The sequence below is a fragment of the Manis javanica genome, chromosome 10 (assembly GCF_040802235.1).
Source record: "Manis javanica isolate MJ-LG chromosome 10, MJ_LKY, whole genome shotgun sequence".
Taxonomy (NCBI): Eukaryota; Metazoa; Chordata; class Mammalia; order Pholidota; family Manidae; genus Manis; species Manis javanica.
In genome coordinates this window covers 104,396,263-104,410,045 of record NC_133165.1, presented here as the reverse complement: position 1 = coordinate 104,410,045, position 13,783 = coordinate 104,396,263, and the positions used below count along the sequence as shown (strand labels likewise).

General features: G+C 50.6%; 1 protein-coding gene across 1 annotated transcript; it reads left to right on the top strand.

Moving 5' to 3' along the window:
- Positions 1 to 3,862: 3,862 nt before the first annotated feature.
- On the top strand, positions 3,863 to 13,083 carry CKAP4 (cytoskeleton associated protein 4). The gene is made up of 2 exons (XM_073213779.1): positions 3,863 to 4,486; positions 10,664 to 13,083. The coding sequence occupies exons 1-2, from the start codon at positions 4,046 to 4,048 to the stop codon at positions 11,975 to 11,977; spliced, it is 1,755 nt and encodes a 584-aa protein (XP_073069880.1). The 5' UTR covers positions 3,863 to 4,045; the 3' UTR covers positions 11,978 to 13,083.
- The last annotated feature ends 700 nt before the right edge of the window (positions 13,084 to 13,783 follow it).

Below are 13,783 nucleotides of genomic sequence, written 5' to 3'. Positions count from 1 at the left end.
GCCAGTATGAGGAAGATGCGTGGAGCAGAAGTGGAGAAAGTTAATTTCGTATTCACATTGCTTTTATAAGATAGTTACCATGATTTTCTTCCAAAAAAACTGGGACTCTGTGAGGCCAGGCCTGTGGTCTATAAGCCACATGCTGTGCTGTGAGCTCCAAGAAATAGTTCCCTTATCCATGGAGCTACATTGGGAGCTCCTGGGAGTGTGGACTGCTGAGGCTGAGAGCGGTGGTCCCAGCTCTGCAGAGCCAAACTACAAAGGCCTCCACTCCCAACACACCCCCTGCTTGCAGGACATTTATGCTCATGTCTTGGCCTCTGGGGGGTCTTGTCAACCTAGACTAGTGAAGAGGCAATCATCAGTAATAGGGGCAGATGATTGAAACGCAGAAAATCAAGAGGGCTGCAGGCTAACCAAGCTCCCCCTGTGATTTATGATCCGTGCTGTCTGAGGTGCTCAGAAGCAGCTTTGTGTAAGCTACAAGATGTCTCTGGCTCATCCTCCTCTTCTCCACCCACATTCCTGAACATCCAACACGCTTTAGGGAGGCAGAAGAGGAAAAGGGGCAGAGGAGAAGAAATCAGGAGAAAAAGGAGAAGGGAAACTGCTTCTAAAGTACATGCTGTGCAGATTCAGAAAAACGGGGTGGGAGAATGGAAATCTCCAAGAACCTTCCCTAGGAGATGCGCTACCATGACCACTCATGGCCCTTCTTCTCTGGATGTAGCCAAACACCACAGCCGAACCATCCTTCAGAGGAAAACACTGCCTGCTTTTCAAGTTAAACACATTGGAGCCTGTGGTCTATAAGCCACATATGGTGTGGAAGCTCCAAGAAATAATGAAAGAAAATCGTTGAGATGTAGACATAGAAGCTCTGTGCAGCTATACTTTCACTCGGTGACTCTGCAGATTGTATTAACTGCCTTTATTCACTGGGCCCTGGTATGTACTTGCCCGCTATCATACGGGGTCTCTCCTTTAATCTTCACAGCCACCCAGAGGCATAGTTCTTATTATCCTCTCTCACAGATGAAGACACAGGGGTTCAGAGAGGTCACACCCCCCAGTCAGGCATGGAGCCGAATTTGAACTCAAGTCAGTTAACTCCAGAGCCTATGTCTTAACCATTATACCCCACTACCTCCTGGAGGAAAGGGGGAGAGGGAGACACTGAATAGACTCAAAGTGTCCTCTCCCATCAGTGATTGGCAGAGGCAGAAAGTTGAGAACTTTTCTATTTTTTTCTGGCCTACAGTATGAATTAATTTAAAATAATGTAATTATTTCTGATAACTTTCTCTAAGAAATAGATTCATATAATAATAAGAAAGGTCTTTAGAGATGCAGAAGGGGTGACCTTTAAATCCATAGAGAGGTTAAGGACACTTCTCAAGGTCACAGACTTAGTTTGATGGTAGAACTAAGGGCAAAAAAGCAAGGCTCCTGCCTCCCAGGCCGAGCTGGGCTGGGCCCTGGAAGCTGCTTTCCAAGTTCCCACTCCCTTGCCCTAACACAAATGACTGCTAGAAGGAGGGTGATTGATTTTAGAGATTTTAAACACAGTCTAAATTAAGCTAACAGTTTTTAAAAAACCTTCTCCTAGCACCTTTTGATGAGTTGGTCTTTGCTTTCTGTTGCCATGTCCTTTGTCCCCCTTCCAGGATCTAGTCGTGTCCCTGTTGAATTAGGAGATTCCTACTATAGCTCCTGGTATTTAGCTGGAGTGGAGACCTTCCTTTCTGGGGCAGAGTCTGGAACCTGCTGTAAATTTACTTGAATTCACTATAGTGACTCTTCAGCCTGCCCAGCTGGCTTCTGCCAACCTCTGCAATCTGGACCCACTCCACCCAGCTCTATATTATGGCCTAGACCCTTCAGGCCAGACAGGTGTCCTGGGCTTACCTCATTTCCACCACAGAAATCTCCTCACTGTTCTCCTATGCAAATCTGTCCTTCAAGCTTTGCTCAAGGCCTTTCTGCCCCAGACTTCCCCCTCTGCAGCTCAATGTTTGCTTTCCAAGTTCCCTTTACAGTTATTTTCTCAACTATATGATTTAGCCTTCAAAACAGTTCTGCACATTTCTCCAAATATAATAGCAGGACCCTTGATGGCAGGCACACACGTGTTCAGTTCATTCACTAGAGATTTTTAAAAGCATTGGACGAGGAGACATACAAAGAGAAATATAAGCAAAGATTGCTTCCTGTCAAGGAGGGGAGGCTTCTGTAGTTTGCAGAAACGTTTCTGGCACATGGTAGACCCTTATCAAAGGTTTGCTACATTGAACTAACCTACAATTCCACTTGTTGCAACCCATGAGGTGGGGTTATAGGGAAGGAAGGTATCAAGAGAGGTGGCATTTGAGCTGGGCTTTAAGGAGAGAGAATATTATTTTAACAACAGAATTGGGCAGGCAGAAGAAACAGCATTCCTACAACACATTGTCAGGCACACCTGGAACAGGCACATAACAGTCACCAGGTTCAGGGGAGAGAAGGGCAGTGGAGTGGAGTTCCACTCTGTTTCACCAAGAGTAGGCAAGTTGCTCATTTCCCTTCCCCATTCCCTCCTCCCGGTTTCCCCTTACCCCTTTCCTTCCCACTTCCATGTGACTAAGCTGCACAGGAAGAAACAGATCAAGGTTCAAAAGCGGGCTGTGTGTGACCTTGAACTAATAAATTGGGGAAGGGGCTCAGCCTCAGTTTCCTTCCTATAAAATGGGTAAAATAATTCCTACCATGCAAGGTTTTTGTGAGGTTTCAAGAACATATGTAAATTGGTAAGCACAGAGCCTGGCATTTTATTTCCTTCTACCAAAGGAGGGGAGCTACGGCTGGTTTCAGAGAGCCTGTCCTGGTTTCATAGTGCCTGTCCCTAGTAGGGGCCCTGGACAGACTGCAGGACCCACAAAGTGAAAAGAAGAGTCAAAAGGGCTTCAGAAAAAAGTAAATAGCGTCGACAGAGGGCTGACTGGGCTAAGAAGGATGCTCAATAAATGTGTGTCCTTGAACACACTTAACGCAATCCAAGAATCTTTGCTAACTCCCCGGAAGATTCATGCCTCTGTCGCCGACTGTTTTCAGCCAGCCCTTTCTGCCTGAGCCTTCAAACCCCAGGAAAGAGACTAGGCCCAGCCCCGCGGCAGGCTTGGAGGGTGGGATGGGGGTGGGTGCATTAATCTCCCCAACTCCCAGCGCAGAGGCATCGGGGCTCTGTTCCCGCCTCCTCACTCCTACTCGCAGGGGCAGGGCTCCGAGGGTAACCCAGCTTCCTTTCCTCTCTCCGCACAGGTCGGGAAGGAAGGGGGCTCGCGGCAGGCTCACGTGCCGGGTCATCCCCGGCTCTCCTCCCTCCGACCGCCTGGCCACCCCAACGCGGCAGCCCGACTCTGGGGCCTCCGTGGCCCCTGCTCAGTCTCCAGCACCGAGCTCCTCGCCCCTGCCCTCCATCCCCCCCTTTGGCCCCTTCGCCTGCCGGCCCACCACCTCCGTAGCCCCTCCCACCTCGCCGCTGCGGCCGCTGCCCGGGCATCCGTAGAACCAGCCGGGACACCCCGCCACACCCGGGCGTCCCCCCTCCCCTGCCCTCGTGGCCCCCGCAGAGGCACCCCCGCCCCCCCCGCCGCCGTACGCCCCCCGCGCCCACCACCCTCCGCGCCCGCCGCCCCCGCCGCCCCCGCCGCCCCCGCCGCCCGGGTCCCCGCTCGGCCCGCCCTCTTCGGGGTCGTGGCGGCAGGGGGAGGGGCGCCCGGCGGCCCCGCGTGCGTGGCAGGCGCTCCGGGCTCTGCTCTCCCGGCCTCTTCCCGGGAGGCGGGGTCGGCGCCGCGGCGGCGGCAGGCCCCCTCCTCCTTCCTCCGGCGCCCGGCCTCCTTCCTTGCCGCCCGCCCGCCCGCCCGCTCCCTCTCTCACGGCCGCTCCGACGCCAGCAGCGCCCGCGTGCCGCTCGCCCAGCCCCGCGGGAGCCCGAGCAAGTTTCCCGGGTCGCGCGCCCCGCCCGCTCGCCTCGCAGCCCGCGGCCTCGCCTGCCGCCGCGCCCGCCATGCCCTCGGCCAAACAAAGGGGCTCCAAGGGCGGCCACGGCGCCGCGAGCCCCTCGGAGAAGGGCGCCCACCCGTCGGGCGGCGCGGATGACGTGGCGAAGAAGCCGCCGCCGGCGCCGCAGCAGCAGCCGCCGCCGCCCGCGGCGCACCCGCAGCAGCACCCGCCGCAGCATCCGCAGAACCAGGCGCACGGCAAGGGCGGCCACCGCGGCGGCAAGTCCGCCGCCGCCGCCGCCGCCTCGTCCTCGGCGTCCTGCTCGCGCAGGCTCGGCCGGCTGCTCAACTTTCTCTTCTACCTCTCCCTGGTGGCGGCGGCCGCCTTCTCGGGCTGGTGTGTCCACCACGTACTCGAGGAGGTCCAGCAGGTCCGGCGCAGCCACCAGGACTTCTCCCTGCAGAGGGAGGAGCTGGGCCAGGGCCTGCAGGGCGTCGAGCAGAAGGTGGGTATTCCCGGGCCCCAACCCGCGCCCTCGGCCGTGTCCCCTCTTGCCCTCCCGGCCGGGCCGCCAGTCCTGCCCAGGCCCCGAGGCCGGAGGCGGCTTCTCGTCCTCAGCCGGCCCCGCCGGGCCGCCTCCACCCCGGCCCCCTAGTTCCGAGGTAGCCCCCAGACCCTCTTTGTTAATGACCGCGGAGGAATGGGGCCCCGAGGGTTGGCTGGACCGCCGCGGGGAGGGTGGGCCAAGGGCCCTGTCACAGGACATAAGCGGTGACCTGTAAGGAAGCCGGCAGGCTCCGGGGAGCCCATTCTTTTTGGATTAGGAACCGCTGAATGGGCAGAGTTGTCTGAAAAGGAGGTTGGAAGGGAAGCCAGCGCATCCCTGGAAGCCGCGGGCAAGGCCGCACCTCGGCTCTCCCTGTGGGGAACATCTGAGCCAGTTTTTAATAGGCCCAGAGCCTGGGGAGTGAAAAGTTAGTAACCTTACTCATTTGCAAAGTTCAAATAAAACATTTCCTATCTTTATGCCCTTGTCCTTTATTGCACCAGTGTACCCATGTGGGCCTTTGAAGTAGCATATTTTAGCTTAGAGGAAAGGAAAGGCCAAAAATACCAGGTCAGACTGGTGAATAATACCAGGAGGTACATTTAGATGGAGTTTGAAGTTCTTACTCACTTACTGTCTAATCTTCGTAGCAACCCTGGGAGGAAGGGAGGACTGGCAGTTTTGACTCCATTTTCCCTACCAGAAAATTGAAGTCTAGAGAGTTTAAGTGAATTGATAAACACCGCAGCTGGTGAGTGGCAAACTGCATGAGAATGTCTAGGCTGCTGTCCTGTTCCGAGTCCACAGGGGCCCATTTCAGGTATAGGTGGACCCGACTTTCAACACAAAAGTTGATTAGGTTCCAGCCCATCTGTGTTTTTTCCACATGAAGTGCAGCTCCCTCAGTCTCATTTTCCCCTCCTTCATCCTCCACTAATGTCATTGCTCAATGAAACTTGGTTGCATGATTGAAACAAAAAATCCCGCCACCACTTCTGAGCCCGGAACTGCTGCCTCTTCCCAGCATGCTGCCTGCCCTGCCAAGTTTCTATCGACTTTTGTGGAGTATGCAGGACTAGGAATTTCCTCTTAAGACTGGCAGAGCAACTGGAATGAGTCAGCCTGCTCAATGCTGTGGGCCCAGGGAGGTGGCTTTTCCAAGGGATTTAAGTAGGCAGTACTGCTTTGCCTATCCTGAAAGTCAAATTATTCTTAAAAAATAGACATACTGCTTGAGAATAATCACTAGCCTTGCAGTTTCCTCATTCATCCACCCACTTACCAATCATTCATAATATTTTTTGAAGTCTGGTAGTCATGTGGTTCTGTGTAGGCCCTGTGGAGGGTTCGAAGGTACAAGTAACAGGAAGCCTATCTGTGGAGCAGGCTGTAGGTAGGTTTCAGGTGAGAGTTTCTGCTGTTCGAATTTGGAAGTGAGACGGTGTGGACTCTGCCGGCGCCTGTATGGCAGTGGCCAGGGTAGTGGCGGTCTAGTTGGTGACTGGTAATTGTTCATAGGATGCAAAACACAGGCCAGCGGACTATGTTGAGCATGTTTGAGGGACTGCAGGTGGCTCCCCTGCCTGTGGTTATCCACCTGGCTGGAAACTGTTGAAACAGTGATCTTTCTTTTCATTTAGGAATTAGCAAGAGGGGAGGTCCACATAGGGGAGGTTTGAATCGAGGTGGAAGAAATTGGGCTTTATGCTCTCAGTTCTGGTTTCTCCCCTTTGTCCATCACGGCTGTGTACAAATTACTTTCCTCTATGGGGCTCAGTTGTCCCATCCACACAGTGAGCGGAGTGCTTCATCCAGGTTTTTAAGAATCCATCTTGCTGTAAACTGTTGAAACAGTGATCTTTCTTTTAATTTAGCAGTGTAATCAAGCAGTTATTTAATGATTCATATTGATTGTGCACTTGTCTCTTTTAACTGGTACAACTCAAGGTAAGAACTATTATTATCCCCCTTTTGCAGATGAGGACAGTGAGGCACAAGAAGGCTAAGCACCTTTGCGTAGTTAAACGACTAGTAACCATGACAGGACTAAGATTTAAATCACGCTTAACTCCCGGAACATACTTAACTCTCACTTGTCTGTTCATTTTGTAATCTTTCCCGTGCCTTGTCTGGTATGTAGTAGATGCTCAGTTAATGCTTTTCCCATTGACGTGAAACTCAGAACAGTATTAGGATTTGCTCCAGTATGTGACCACTACTGTCTGCACCTCTGGGATGGTCAATAAATAAGTTATTTTGCATCCAGGAGTGTGTAGTGCTGGGTCCTCTGACAGCCGAAGCCTGAGCCCTTTTATACCTCTGTATGAGGCTGCGTGGGGTGTGGGGTCTGGTTCTTAGCAGGAACATATGCTTGCAGTATTATTACTCATAATTGGTTTTCACTATGGGCCAGCCATTCTGTTAAGTGCTCTCCAGCCACCCTCTGAGGCTGGTACCATTTATTAGCCCCATTTCACAGATGGGCCCACTGAACCTGGAGCCAGTGTGTTACTTGTTCAGGGTCACATACACACCATGTGGTGGAGCTGGGATTGGAGTCTGGGCAGTGTGACTCTGAAGCACTCTACTCCACCTTCCTATTGGGTCCCCACCTGGTCTCTCTCGTGCTCTAGGTGCTCATGGTGGTGGGAAGTGGCCCAGGTCTACTGAACGGCTGTAGTATTGGCAGAGAGTCTGGCTTGGCCTTTTCTGAAAGACTCAGCAGACACAACTGGGTGCAGGGCTCAGAAAATGTTGGCAGTTCAATGCTAGGCCTTCTGAATGGCCTGTGTTGCCCTGGCAGGCCCAGGTGATGTGAAGTGATTGTAGGAAGAGGCTTAGGCCTGGTGGGGACAGCTTAGTGAGACTAGGAGCTGTTTATGGAAGAGTGAGTTCTCTGGTCATGTTTGGTGTTTTTCCTCTTGACTCTGGCCTGGGAGGAGTCAGGGCTTTGGATAGAGGCAGCATCTCCTGCGGGCACTCAGTGATTTGAGCATGTCTCTGCCCTAGCATGTCACTAGGGTTAAGAGCTCAGGTTCCAAAGTCAAACATTCTGGGATTTTGAGGCTCAGCTCTACCATATTTCTGAGTCACCTCATTTGTAAAATGGAGATCAATGGGAGCCACCACCTCTTGAGATAATTATGAAGATGTGACGAGATGGTGTCTCTGAAGTACTCTCATAATTACTCGTGTTCAGTAAGTGCCTCCTGGAATTCAGTGTTAGCTGTTGCTCTCTAGCCCCACCACCTGCTGTAAGCTCCTTAAGGGCAGGGATGCCATCTTAGCCATTTTCTCTGGCATTCAGCCTGCCACTTAGTGGGTACTCCATGTATGGTGGGGGAACAGAAGCCTCCATTGCCTATTGATTATAATAAGGTCTTTGCAAATAAAGATGAACAACTCAGAAGACCATCATTAGCGGGACACTTCCTGTGTTCTTTTCATAGTGTTGGGGTTGGTTTGTTTTGTTTCACCCATAATCTCTGATCTTGTCCGCTTTCTAGCCACTTGTAAAGAGATGGCCCAGTCTAGAGGCAACAGCCAGGGATCAGAGGGAAATGGACCAGCTTGGTCTTCATCAGGCTTTGCTGTCTTAGTTAATTCATTCAGAAAACCCCGATGACCGCCTACTGTGTTGCAGGAGCTTGTTCACCCATTCATGCCTCTACCCCAAGGGCTGTGCTCAGTGCAGGCAGGTACTGTGAATGGATAACCTAGTTTCAGAGGTGAGCTCTCCCCAGTACCTTCTCAAAGTGTCCTTTATGACTAGGTTGTATTTGGTGGAGCAGGGAAATTATTTAGTATTCTGGAGTTCCCGAGAACCAAATCCTAATCTGTTTTAAAATCACAGACTGGTAGAAGCAAGAAGGGACTCTAGAAACCTTTTGTTAACACACAAGGACCTTGGGACTTGGAAAGCAAGGGTGGCTATTCCTGCTCACAGAACTGGTTATTGGTGGGGCTGGAACTAGAGCACAGGCATCCTGGTCACACTCCTTTTTTAATTTTCCCTTTGATATAATGACAATGGTCGAGGAATCTCCAGATTTCTGAGCTACCTCAGAAGCAGGATTTAACAATAATGACAGTTGCTACCGTTTCTTGATCATTTGCAGTGTGTTAGGCACAATTTAAGCACTTCACATATATTAACTCACTTAACTCTCCTTAACATAAGCCTATGAGTCCCATCCGGAAGCTGAAGGCCAAGGCACAGACATGCTAAATAACCTGCCCAAGTTCACACAGCTGGGAAGTGTCCAGGCTTGGATTTGAACATAGGCAGTCTGGTTCTGGAGCCCATGCTGTTTTATGTGTTACTTTTTATCATGGAAATTTTCAAGCATAAATAAAAGAGGTCAATACAATGAACCCCAGTTTAAATAATTATCAAGTTTTTGCTATTCTTGTTTGATTCCATCACCACCCCTCTCCATCCCCCCCCCCCTTTTTTTTCCTGCTCTTTTTTGGGCTGGAGTCGTAGTCTGACCCTGAAATCCTGTCCTGTACCTCCCTGTTGGGTGCCCACCTGGCTCTCTTGTTTTACGTGTTCTCAGTATTGGGAAGTGAGCAGGGGGCAGCATGGGCGGGGAGGCTGGCTGGTCCTCAGCTGGAAGGCTCAGCAACACAAGTAGGTGCAGCGCTTCAGAAAAATGTTGGCAGTTGAGTGCTAAGCCCCTGAAGGGCCTGTGCTGCCCTGGCACACCCAGCAGAAAGTGAGCTCTGCTCTAACTTTGGCAGATGAGTTCACTCAAAGTGTTTTAGGATTTGTTTCTAACAACAGTTCCGTTTCTCTCCTTTTGGCAAAACACAGTGTGTACAACTAATAAGGCTGACAGTAATTCTGGATTATTATCTAATACCCAGTTCAAAATTAGATTTCACTTTTTCAAAAGTAGGTCTCTCTTACAGTTTGTTTGAATCAGAATCCATTAAGTCCACACATTACATTTGATTGATAAAATCTCCTGTATTTCTTTTGATCTGTAATAGTTTCCTGTCTTAACCCCTTTAAAAATGCCATTTAATTTTTGAAGATCCTTGTCATCTGTCCTTGAGAATTTTCCGTATCATGGATTTGGCGGATTGCATCCTTGTGGCATGTTCCTCTTACATGTTTTCTGTGAATTGGTACTTAGAACCAGAGGCTTGATAGATTCAGGTTCTCATTTTATTTTGCAAGAAGGCGTTCTAGGTGGCACTGTGTGCTATGTCAGAAAGAAGCCCAGGTCGTTAATTATCATATGGTCAAGCCTCTTAGTACATTAAACCAGGTCAGACCTTGTTTATGGTACAGTTTATTTAGAATGAATGTATAGTGTCAAACAGGTGTGTTCACAAAGACAGGAAATGCTAAAGGATCATCTGGACCACTGATCCTGTTTTGAGGTGAGGGCAATGACTTGTTCAGGGCCTCACAGATAGAAGCTGCACCCAGAGACCCGAACCTTGTCTCATCTCCCAGGCCCGTGTCTCCCATATAGCTCACCCTTTATCCTGTGAAAACTTGAGAGACTCTTTTCAGTTGTAAGAACTAGAAACTCAGTTCAGCTGGCTTAAAGAGAGGGAGGGAGAATGTATTGGCTTAAACTAAAAAGTTGAAGAGTAGATTCCTTTAGGTATGTCTGTCCCAAGAGATTCGAGTTGTGTCTTCAGGACTTGATCTTGATCTTTCAGTCTCTCAATTGTGCTTCCCTCCATGCTGGTTTGACTGTTAGACTGGTGTTCTTTGGGTACTGGTCTGAGCTGCTCCAGCCTTCCCTCGTGCTACAGGTAGCAATCCCAGTAGAGAAAGGTTTTCTTTTTCAGTAGTTTACCAGAAGTCCTGGAATTGACTTGTTGGCCTGCTGTGGCTCCATGCCCATCCCTCGCTGATCACTGTGGCTCCGGAAGGAGGGTGGGTGGAATGTGCTGATTGGCTAGGCCTGTGTTACCACACCACCCCTGGAGCACTTGGGGCTGGTCCTCCAAACCACACAGATTGTGTGTGGAAGGATGGTTTTTCAAAGGAAAGCTATGGTGCTGTTCTAGAAGCGGAGGGACGTGGAAGGCGGGCTGCCGAAAAAATGTAGCTGTATTGCCTAAGAACCCATTAGTTCTTCTCAAGAGTTACCGTCTGCGTTCTGGTTACAGGTACAGTCCCTGCAAGCCACGTTTGGAACTTTTGAGTCCATCTTGAGAAGCTCCCAACATAAACAGGATCTCACAGAGAAAGCTGTGAAGCAAGGGGAGAGCGAGATCAATCGCATCAGTGAAGTCCTGCAGAAGCTCCAGAATGAGATTCTCAAAGACCTCTCGGATGGGATCCACGTGGTGAAGGATGCTCGGGAGCGGGACTTCACGTCCCTTGAGAACACGGTGGAGGAAAGGCTGACGGAACTCACCAGGTCCATTAACGACAACATCGCCGTCTTCACCGAAGTCCAGAAGAGGAGCCAGCAGGAAATAAACGACGTGAAGGCGAAGGTGGCCACCCTGGGAGACCCCGAGGCCTACAAGCAGGATTTCAAAGCCTTGAAGGGAGTTGTGAAGGAAATACAAACCTCTGTGAAGTCCAAGGAGAAGGACATTGAGGCCCTGAGAAGCACCCTCCAGGCCATGGAGTCTGATGTCTACACTGAGGTCAAAGAGCTGGTGAGCCTCAAGCAGGAGCAGCAGAAGTTCAAGGAGGCGGCAGACTCCGAGCACCTCACTTTGCAGGCCCTCACGGAGAAGATCCTGCAGTCGGAGGAGTCCACCTCCCGCCTCCCTGAGGCGATCCGGACGCTGGAGGAAGAGCTACGCCAGCTGAAAGCTGAAACCCTCAGACCAGAAGACAGAGTTTTCAGAAACTCTGATGCCTTAGAGGCGCTGCAGGAGAAGAATCAGGGACTGGACTCCAGGCTGCAGACCGTGGAGGATGGAGTCCGTGCTGCGCAGACGGCCTCTGCACGGCAGAGCGAGGACCTGGAGGCCCTGCTGGTGCGGAGCGAGGAGCAGGGGCAGCGTCTGGCCGCCCTGCAGGAGCGGGTGGCAGGTCTGGGCTCCTCGGAGGCGGACCAGCGCGGCCTGGCCAGCACGGTGAGGAGCCTGGGGGAGGCCCAGCTGTCGCTCTATGGCGACGTGGAGGAGCTCAAGAGAAGCATGGGCGAGCTCCCCAGCACCGTGGAGGCGCTCCAGAAGGTGCAGGAGCAGGTCCACACGCTGCTCGGGCAGGACCCGGCCTGGGCGCCTCCTCAGGACGTCCTGGACAGACTGTCTTCTCTCGACAACCTCAGGTCCTCCGTCAGCCAAGTGGAGTCGGACTTGAAAATGCTCAGGACTGCCGTGGACAGTTTGGTGGCGTACTCCGTGAAAATAGAAACGAACGAGAACAACTTGGAATCGGCCAAGGGTTTGCTAGATGACCTGAGAAACGATCTGGATAGGTTGTTTGTGAAAGTTGAAAAGATTCATGAAAAAGTCTAAATGAATTGTGGGTGTGGGGCATGGATTTAAAGTCAAGTTTCTCATGACCAAAAAAATGTCTTGTTTTCTCCCCCCCCATGTTTTTGTCCCCCTTAAAAGAGCAGTCGACACCACGTGGGACACCAAGGCTTTTTGTGTTTTTGTGCCCAGTTAATTTATTGACGATTATTACCACACTCCATTGGTTTCTCAAGTTTTCTGCTTCTGCTTTTGGCCGGTGTCTGAAGGCCCCGCTCCTGTGAATCAGAGGTGCCTTTTAGGGGGATGTCTCTAGTTTCAGAGAATGGCGGTGGCTTCGACCGAGTGGAGCTGAAGCAGTTTAACCTCAAAAATGCCTGGCTGGCTGGCAGATTTCAAGTAAAAGAGTGGCGGGAGGAGGCACTTTTCTCTCTAATTGTCTTTAAGGAAAATTTATTTTTTTTTATACTTCTGGCTGAAGTTTTCATGGGATGTCACTGACTTCTTGTCTTCCACTTTAAACTGGTTAAAACTCATAAGTGTCAGCTCTGAATCGGGAGGGGGGACAGGCCCCCCGTTTTTACTTTGAAGAGAATCAGCTGCTTGACAGGTCGCCTCCCGTGCGGTGGGTGTCCTTCCCATTCCCAAATCGTCTCGTGATCTCAAAGGTAACTATGCAAAGAATCCAGACGGTTCTGAATGTGAAGGCAAAGCACCCCAGAGTCCCCTGTGGCTGGCCTGTGTCACCTCTTGGTAGGTCCCCAAACTGAGTGGGTTTAGAATCCCTGAAAGGGGAGTCCTTGGATTTCTTCAGGAAATGTGTGGTGACAGCTGTCTGTAGAGGCGAGGGCTGACTCCCTGGGGAATGGAGGCCAAGTCTTTTTATTTTACCTCCATGTCCATGACCAGGTTTGCTGTTAGAGCAGATTCCCATCTGTCAGTGAGGAATGTGTACATTTGCTGTAGTCATTGGCTGTTTCCCTTTCCCTTTGAGCTGTACTGTTCTTTAATGGCTGTCTTGCCCTTCAAAAAAGAAAAAAAAAAAAAGAAAAGGAAAAGAAAAAAAAAGGTTAGTTTACTGTGAAATGAACTGTATGGCTTATTTACAGTATTTTTAATTCTTAATAAACACTTGAGCTTTGTTACGACTTTTCCAGAGTGGTTACTTTCTGTGAATTTAGAAATTACCTGGTATTTTATTCATGTGTAGCATTCAGGATTAGAAAGATAGGTGAGTTTTCAATTTTAAGTCTGGTTTTTTTTTTTTCAATTTAAAACCAAGTTATCCTCATTCTTAGGCCTGGGGACCTATTTTTGATTGACTATTAGCAGGTTTGTTTATAGGTCATTGCTTGACTTTAATTCTTAGCTACAGCAGATGGTTTCAACCCTAATTACCTAGTATAATCTAATGGAAACTTTAAAAAAATGCCTGGGCCCACCCCCATGTATTTGGAGTCACGGGTGTAAGGGGGTGGGGGCTGCAGCACTAGCATTTATCGTAATGTGAAGCCAGGTTTGAGAAGCACTAGTAGACCATCTTTGTAAACTTCAGCCCCTGTGCAGACTTGGGCATGTTTCCTTTACTTCCCAGGTTGCCCTCCATCTACCACTTAACAATAACATGCTGTTACTGAGGCCTGTGTGCCAGGCATTGTGCCAATCACTTCTTTGTCCTCTGCTTATTCCTCCTAATGTTCCCTGGGGGTAGGTAGCATCACTCCCCATTTTACAGAGGGGAGGGGCAGCAGGCTGAGAAGCTGAGCAGGTTTGAACCCAGTCCTGCTCTTAACTGACAGCATCCTTCACACCTTCACCAGCATCAGTAAGGCCACACTGACCTGTGCA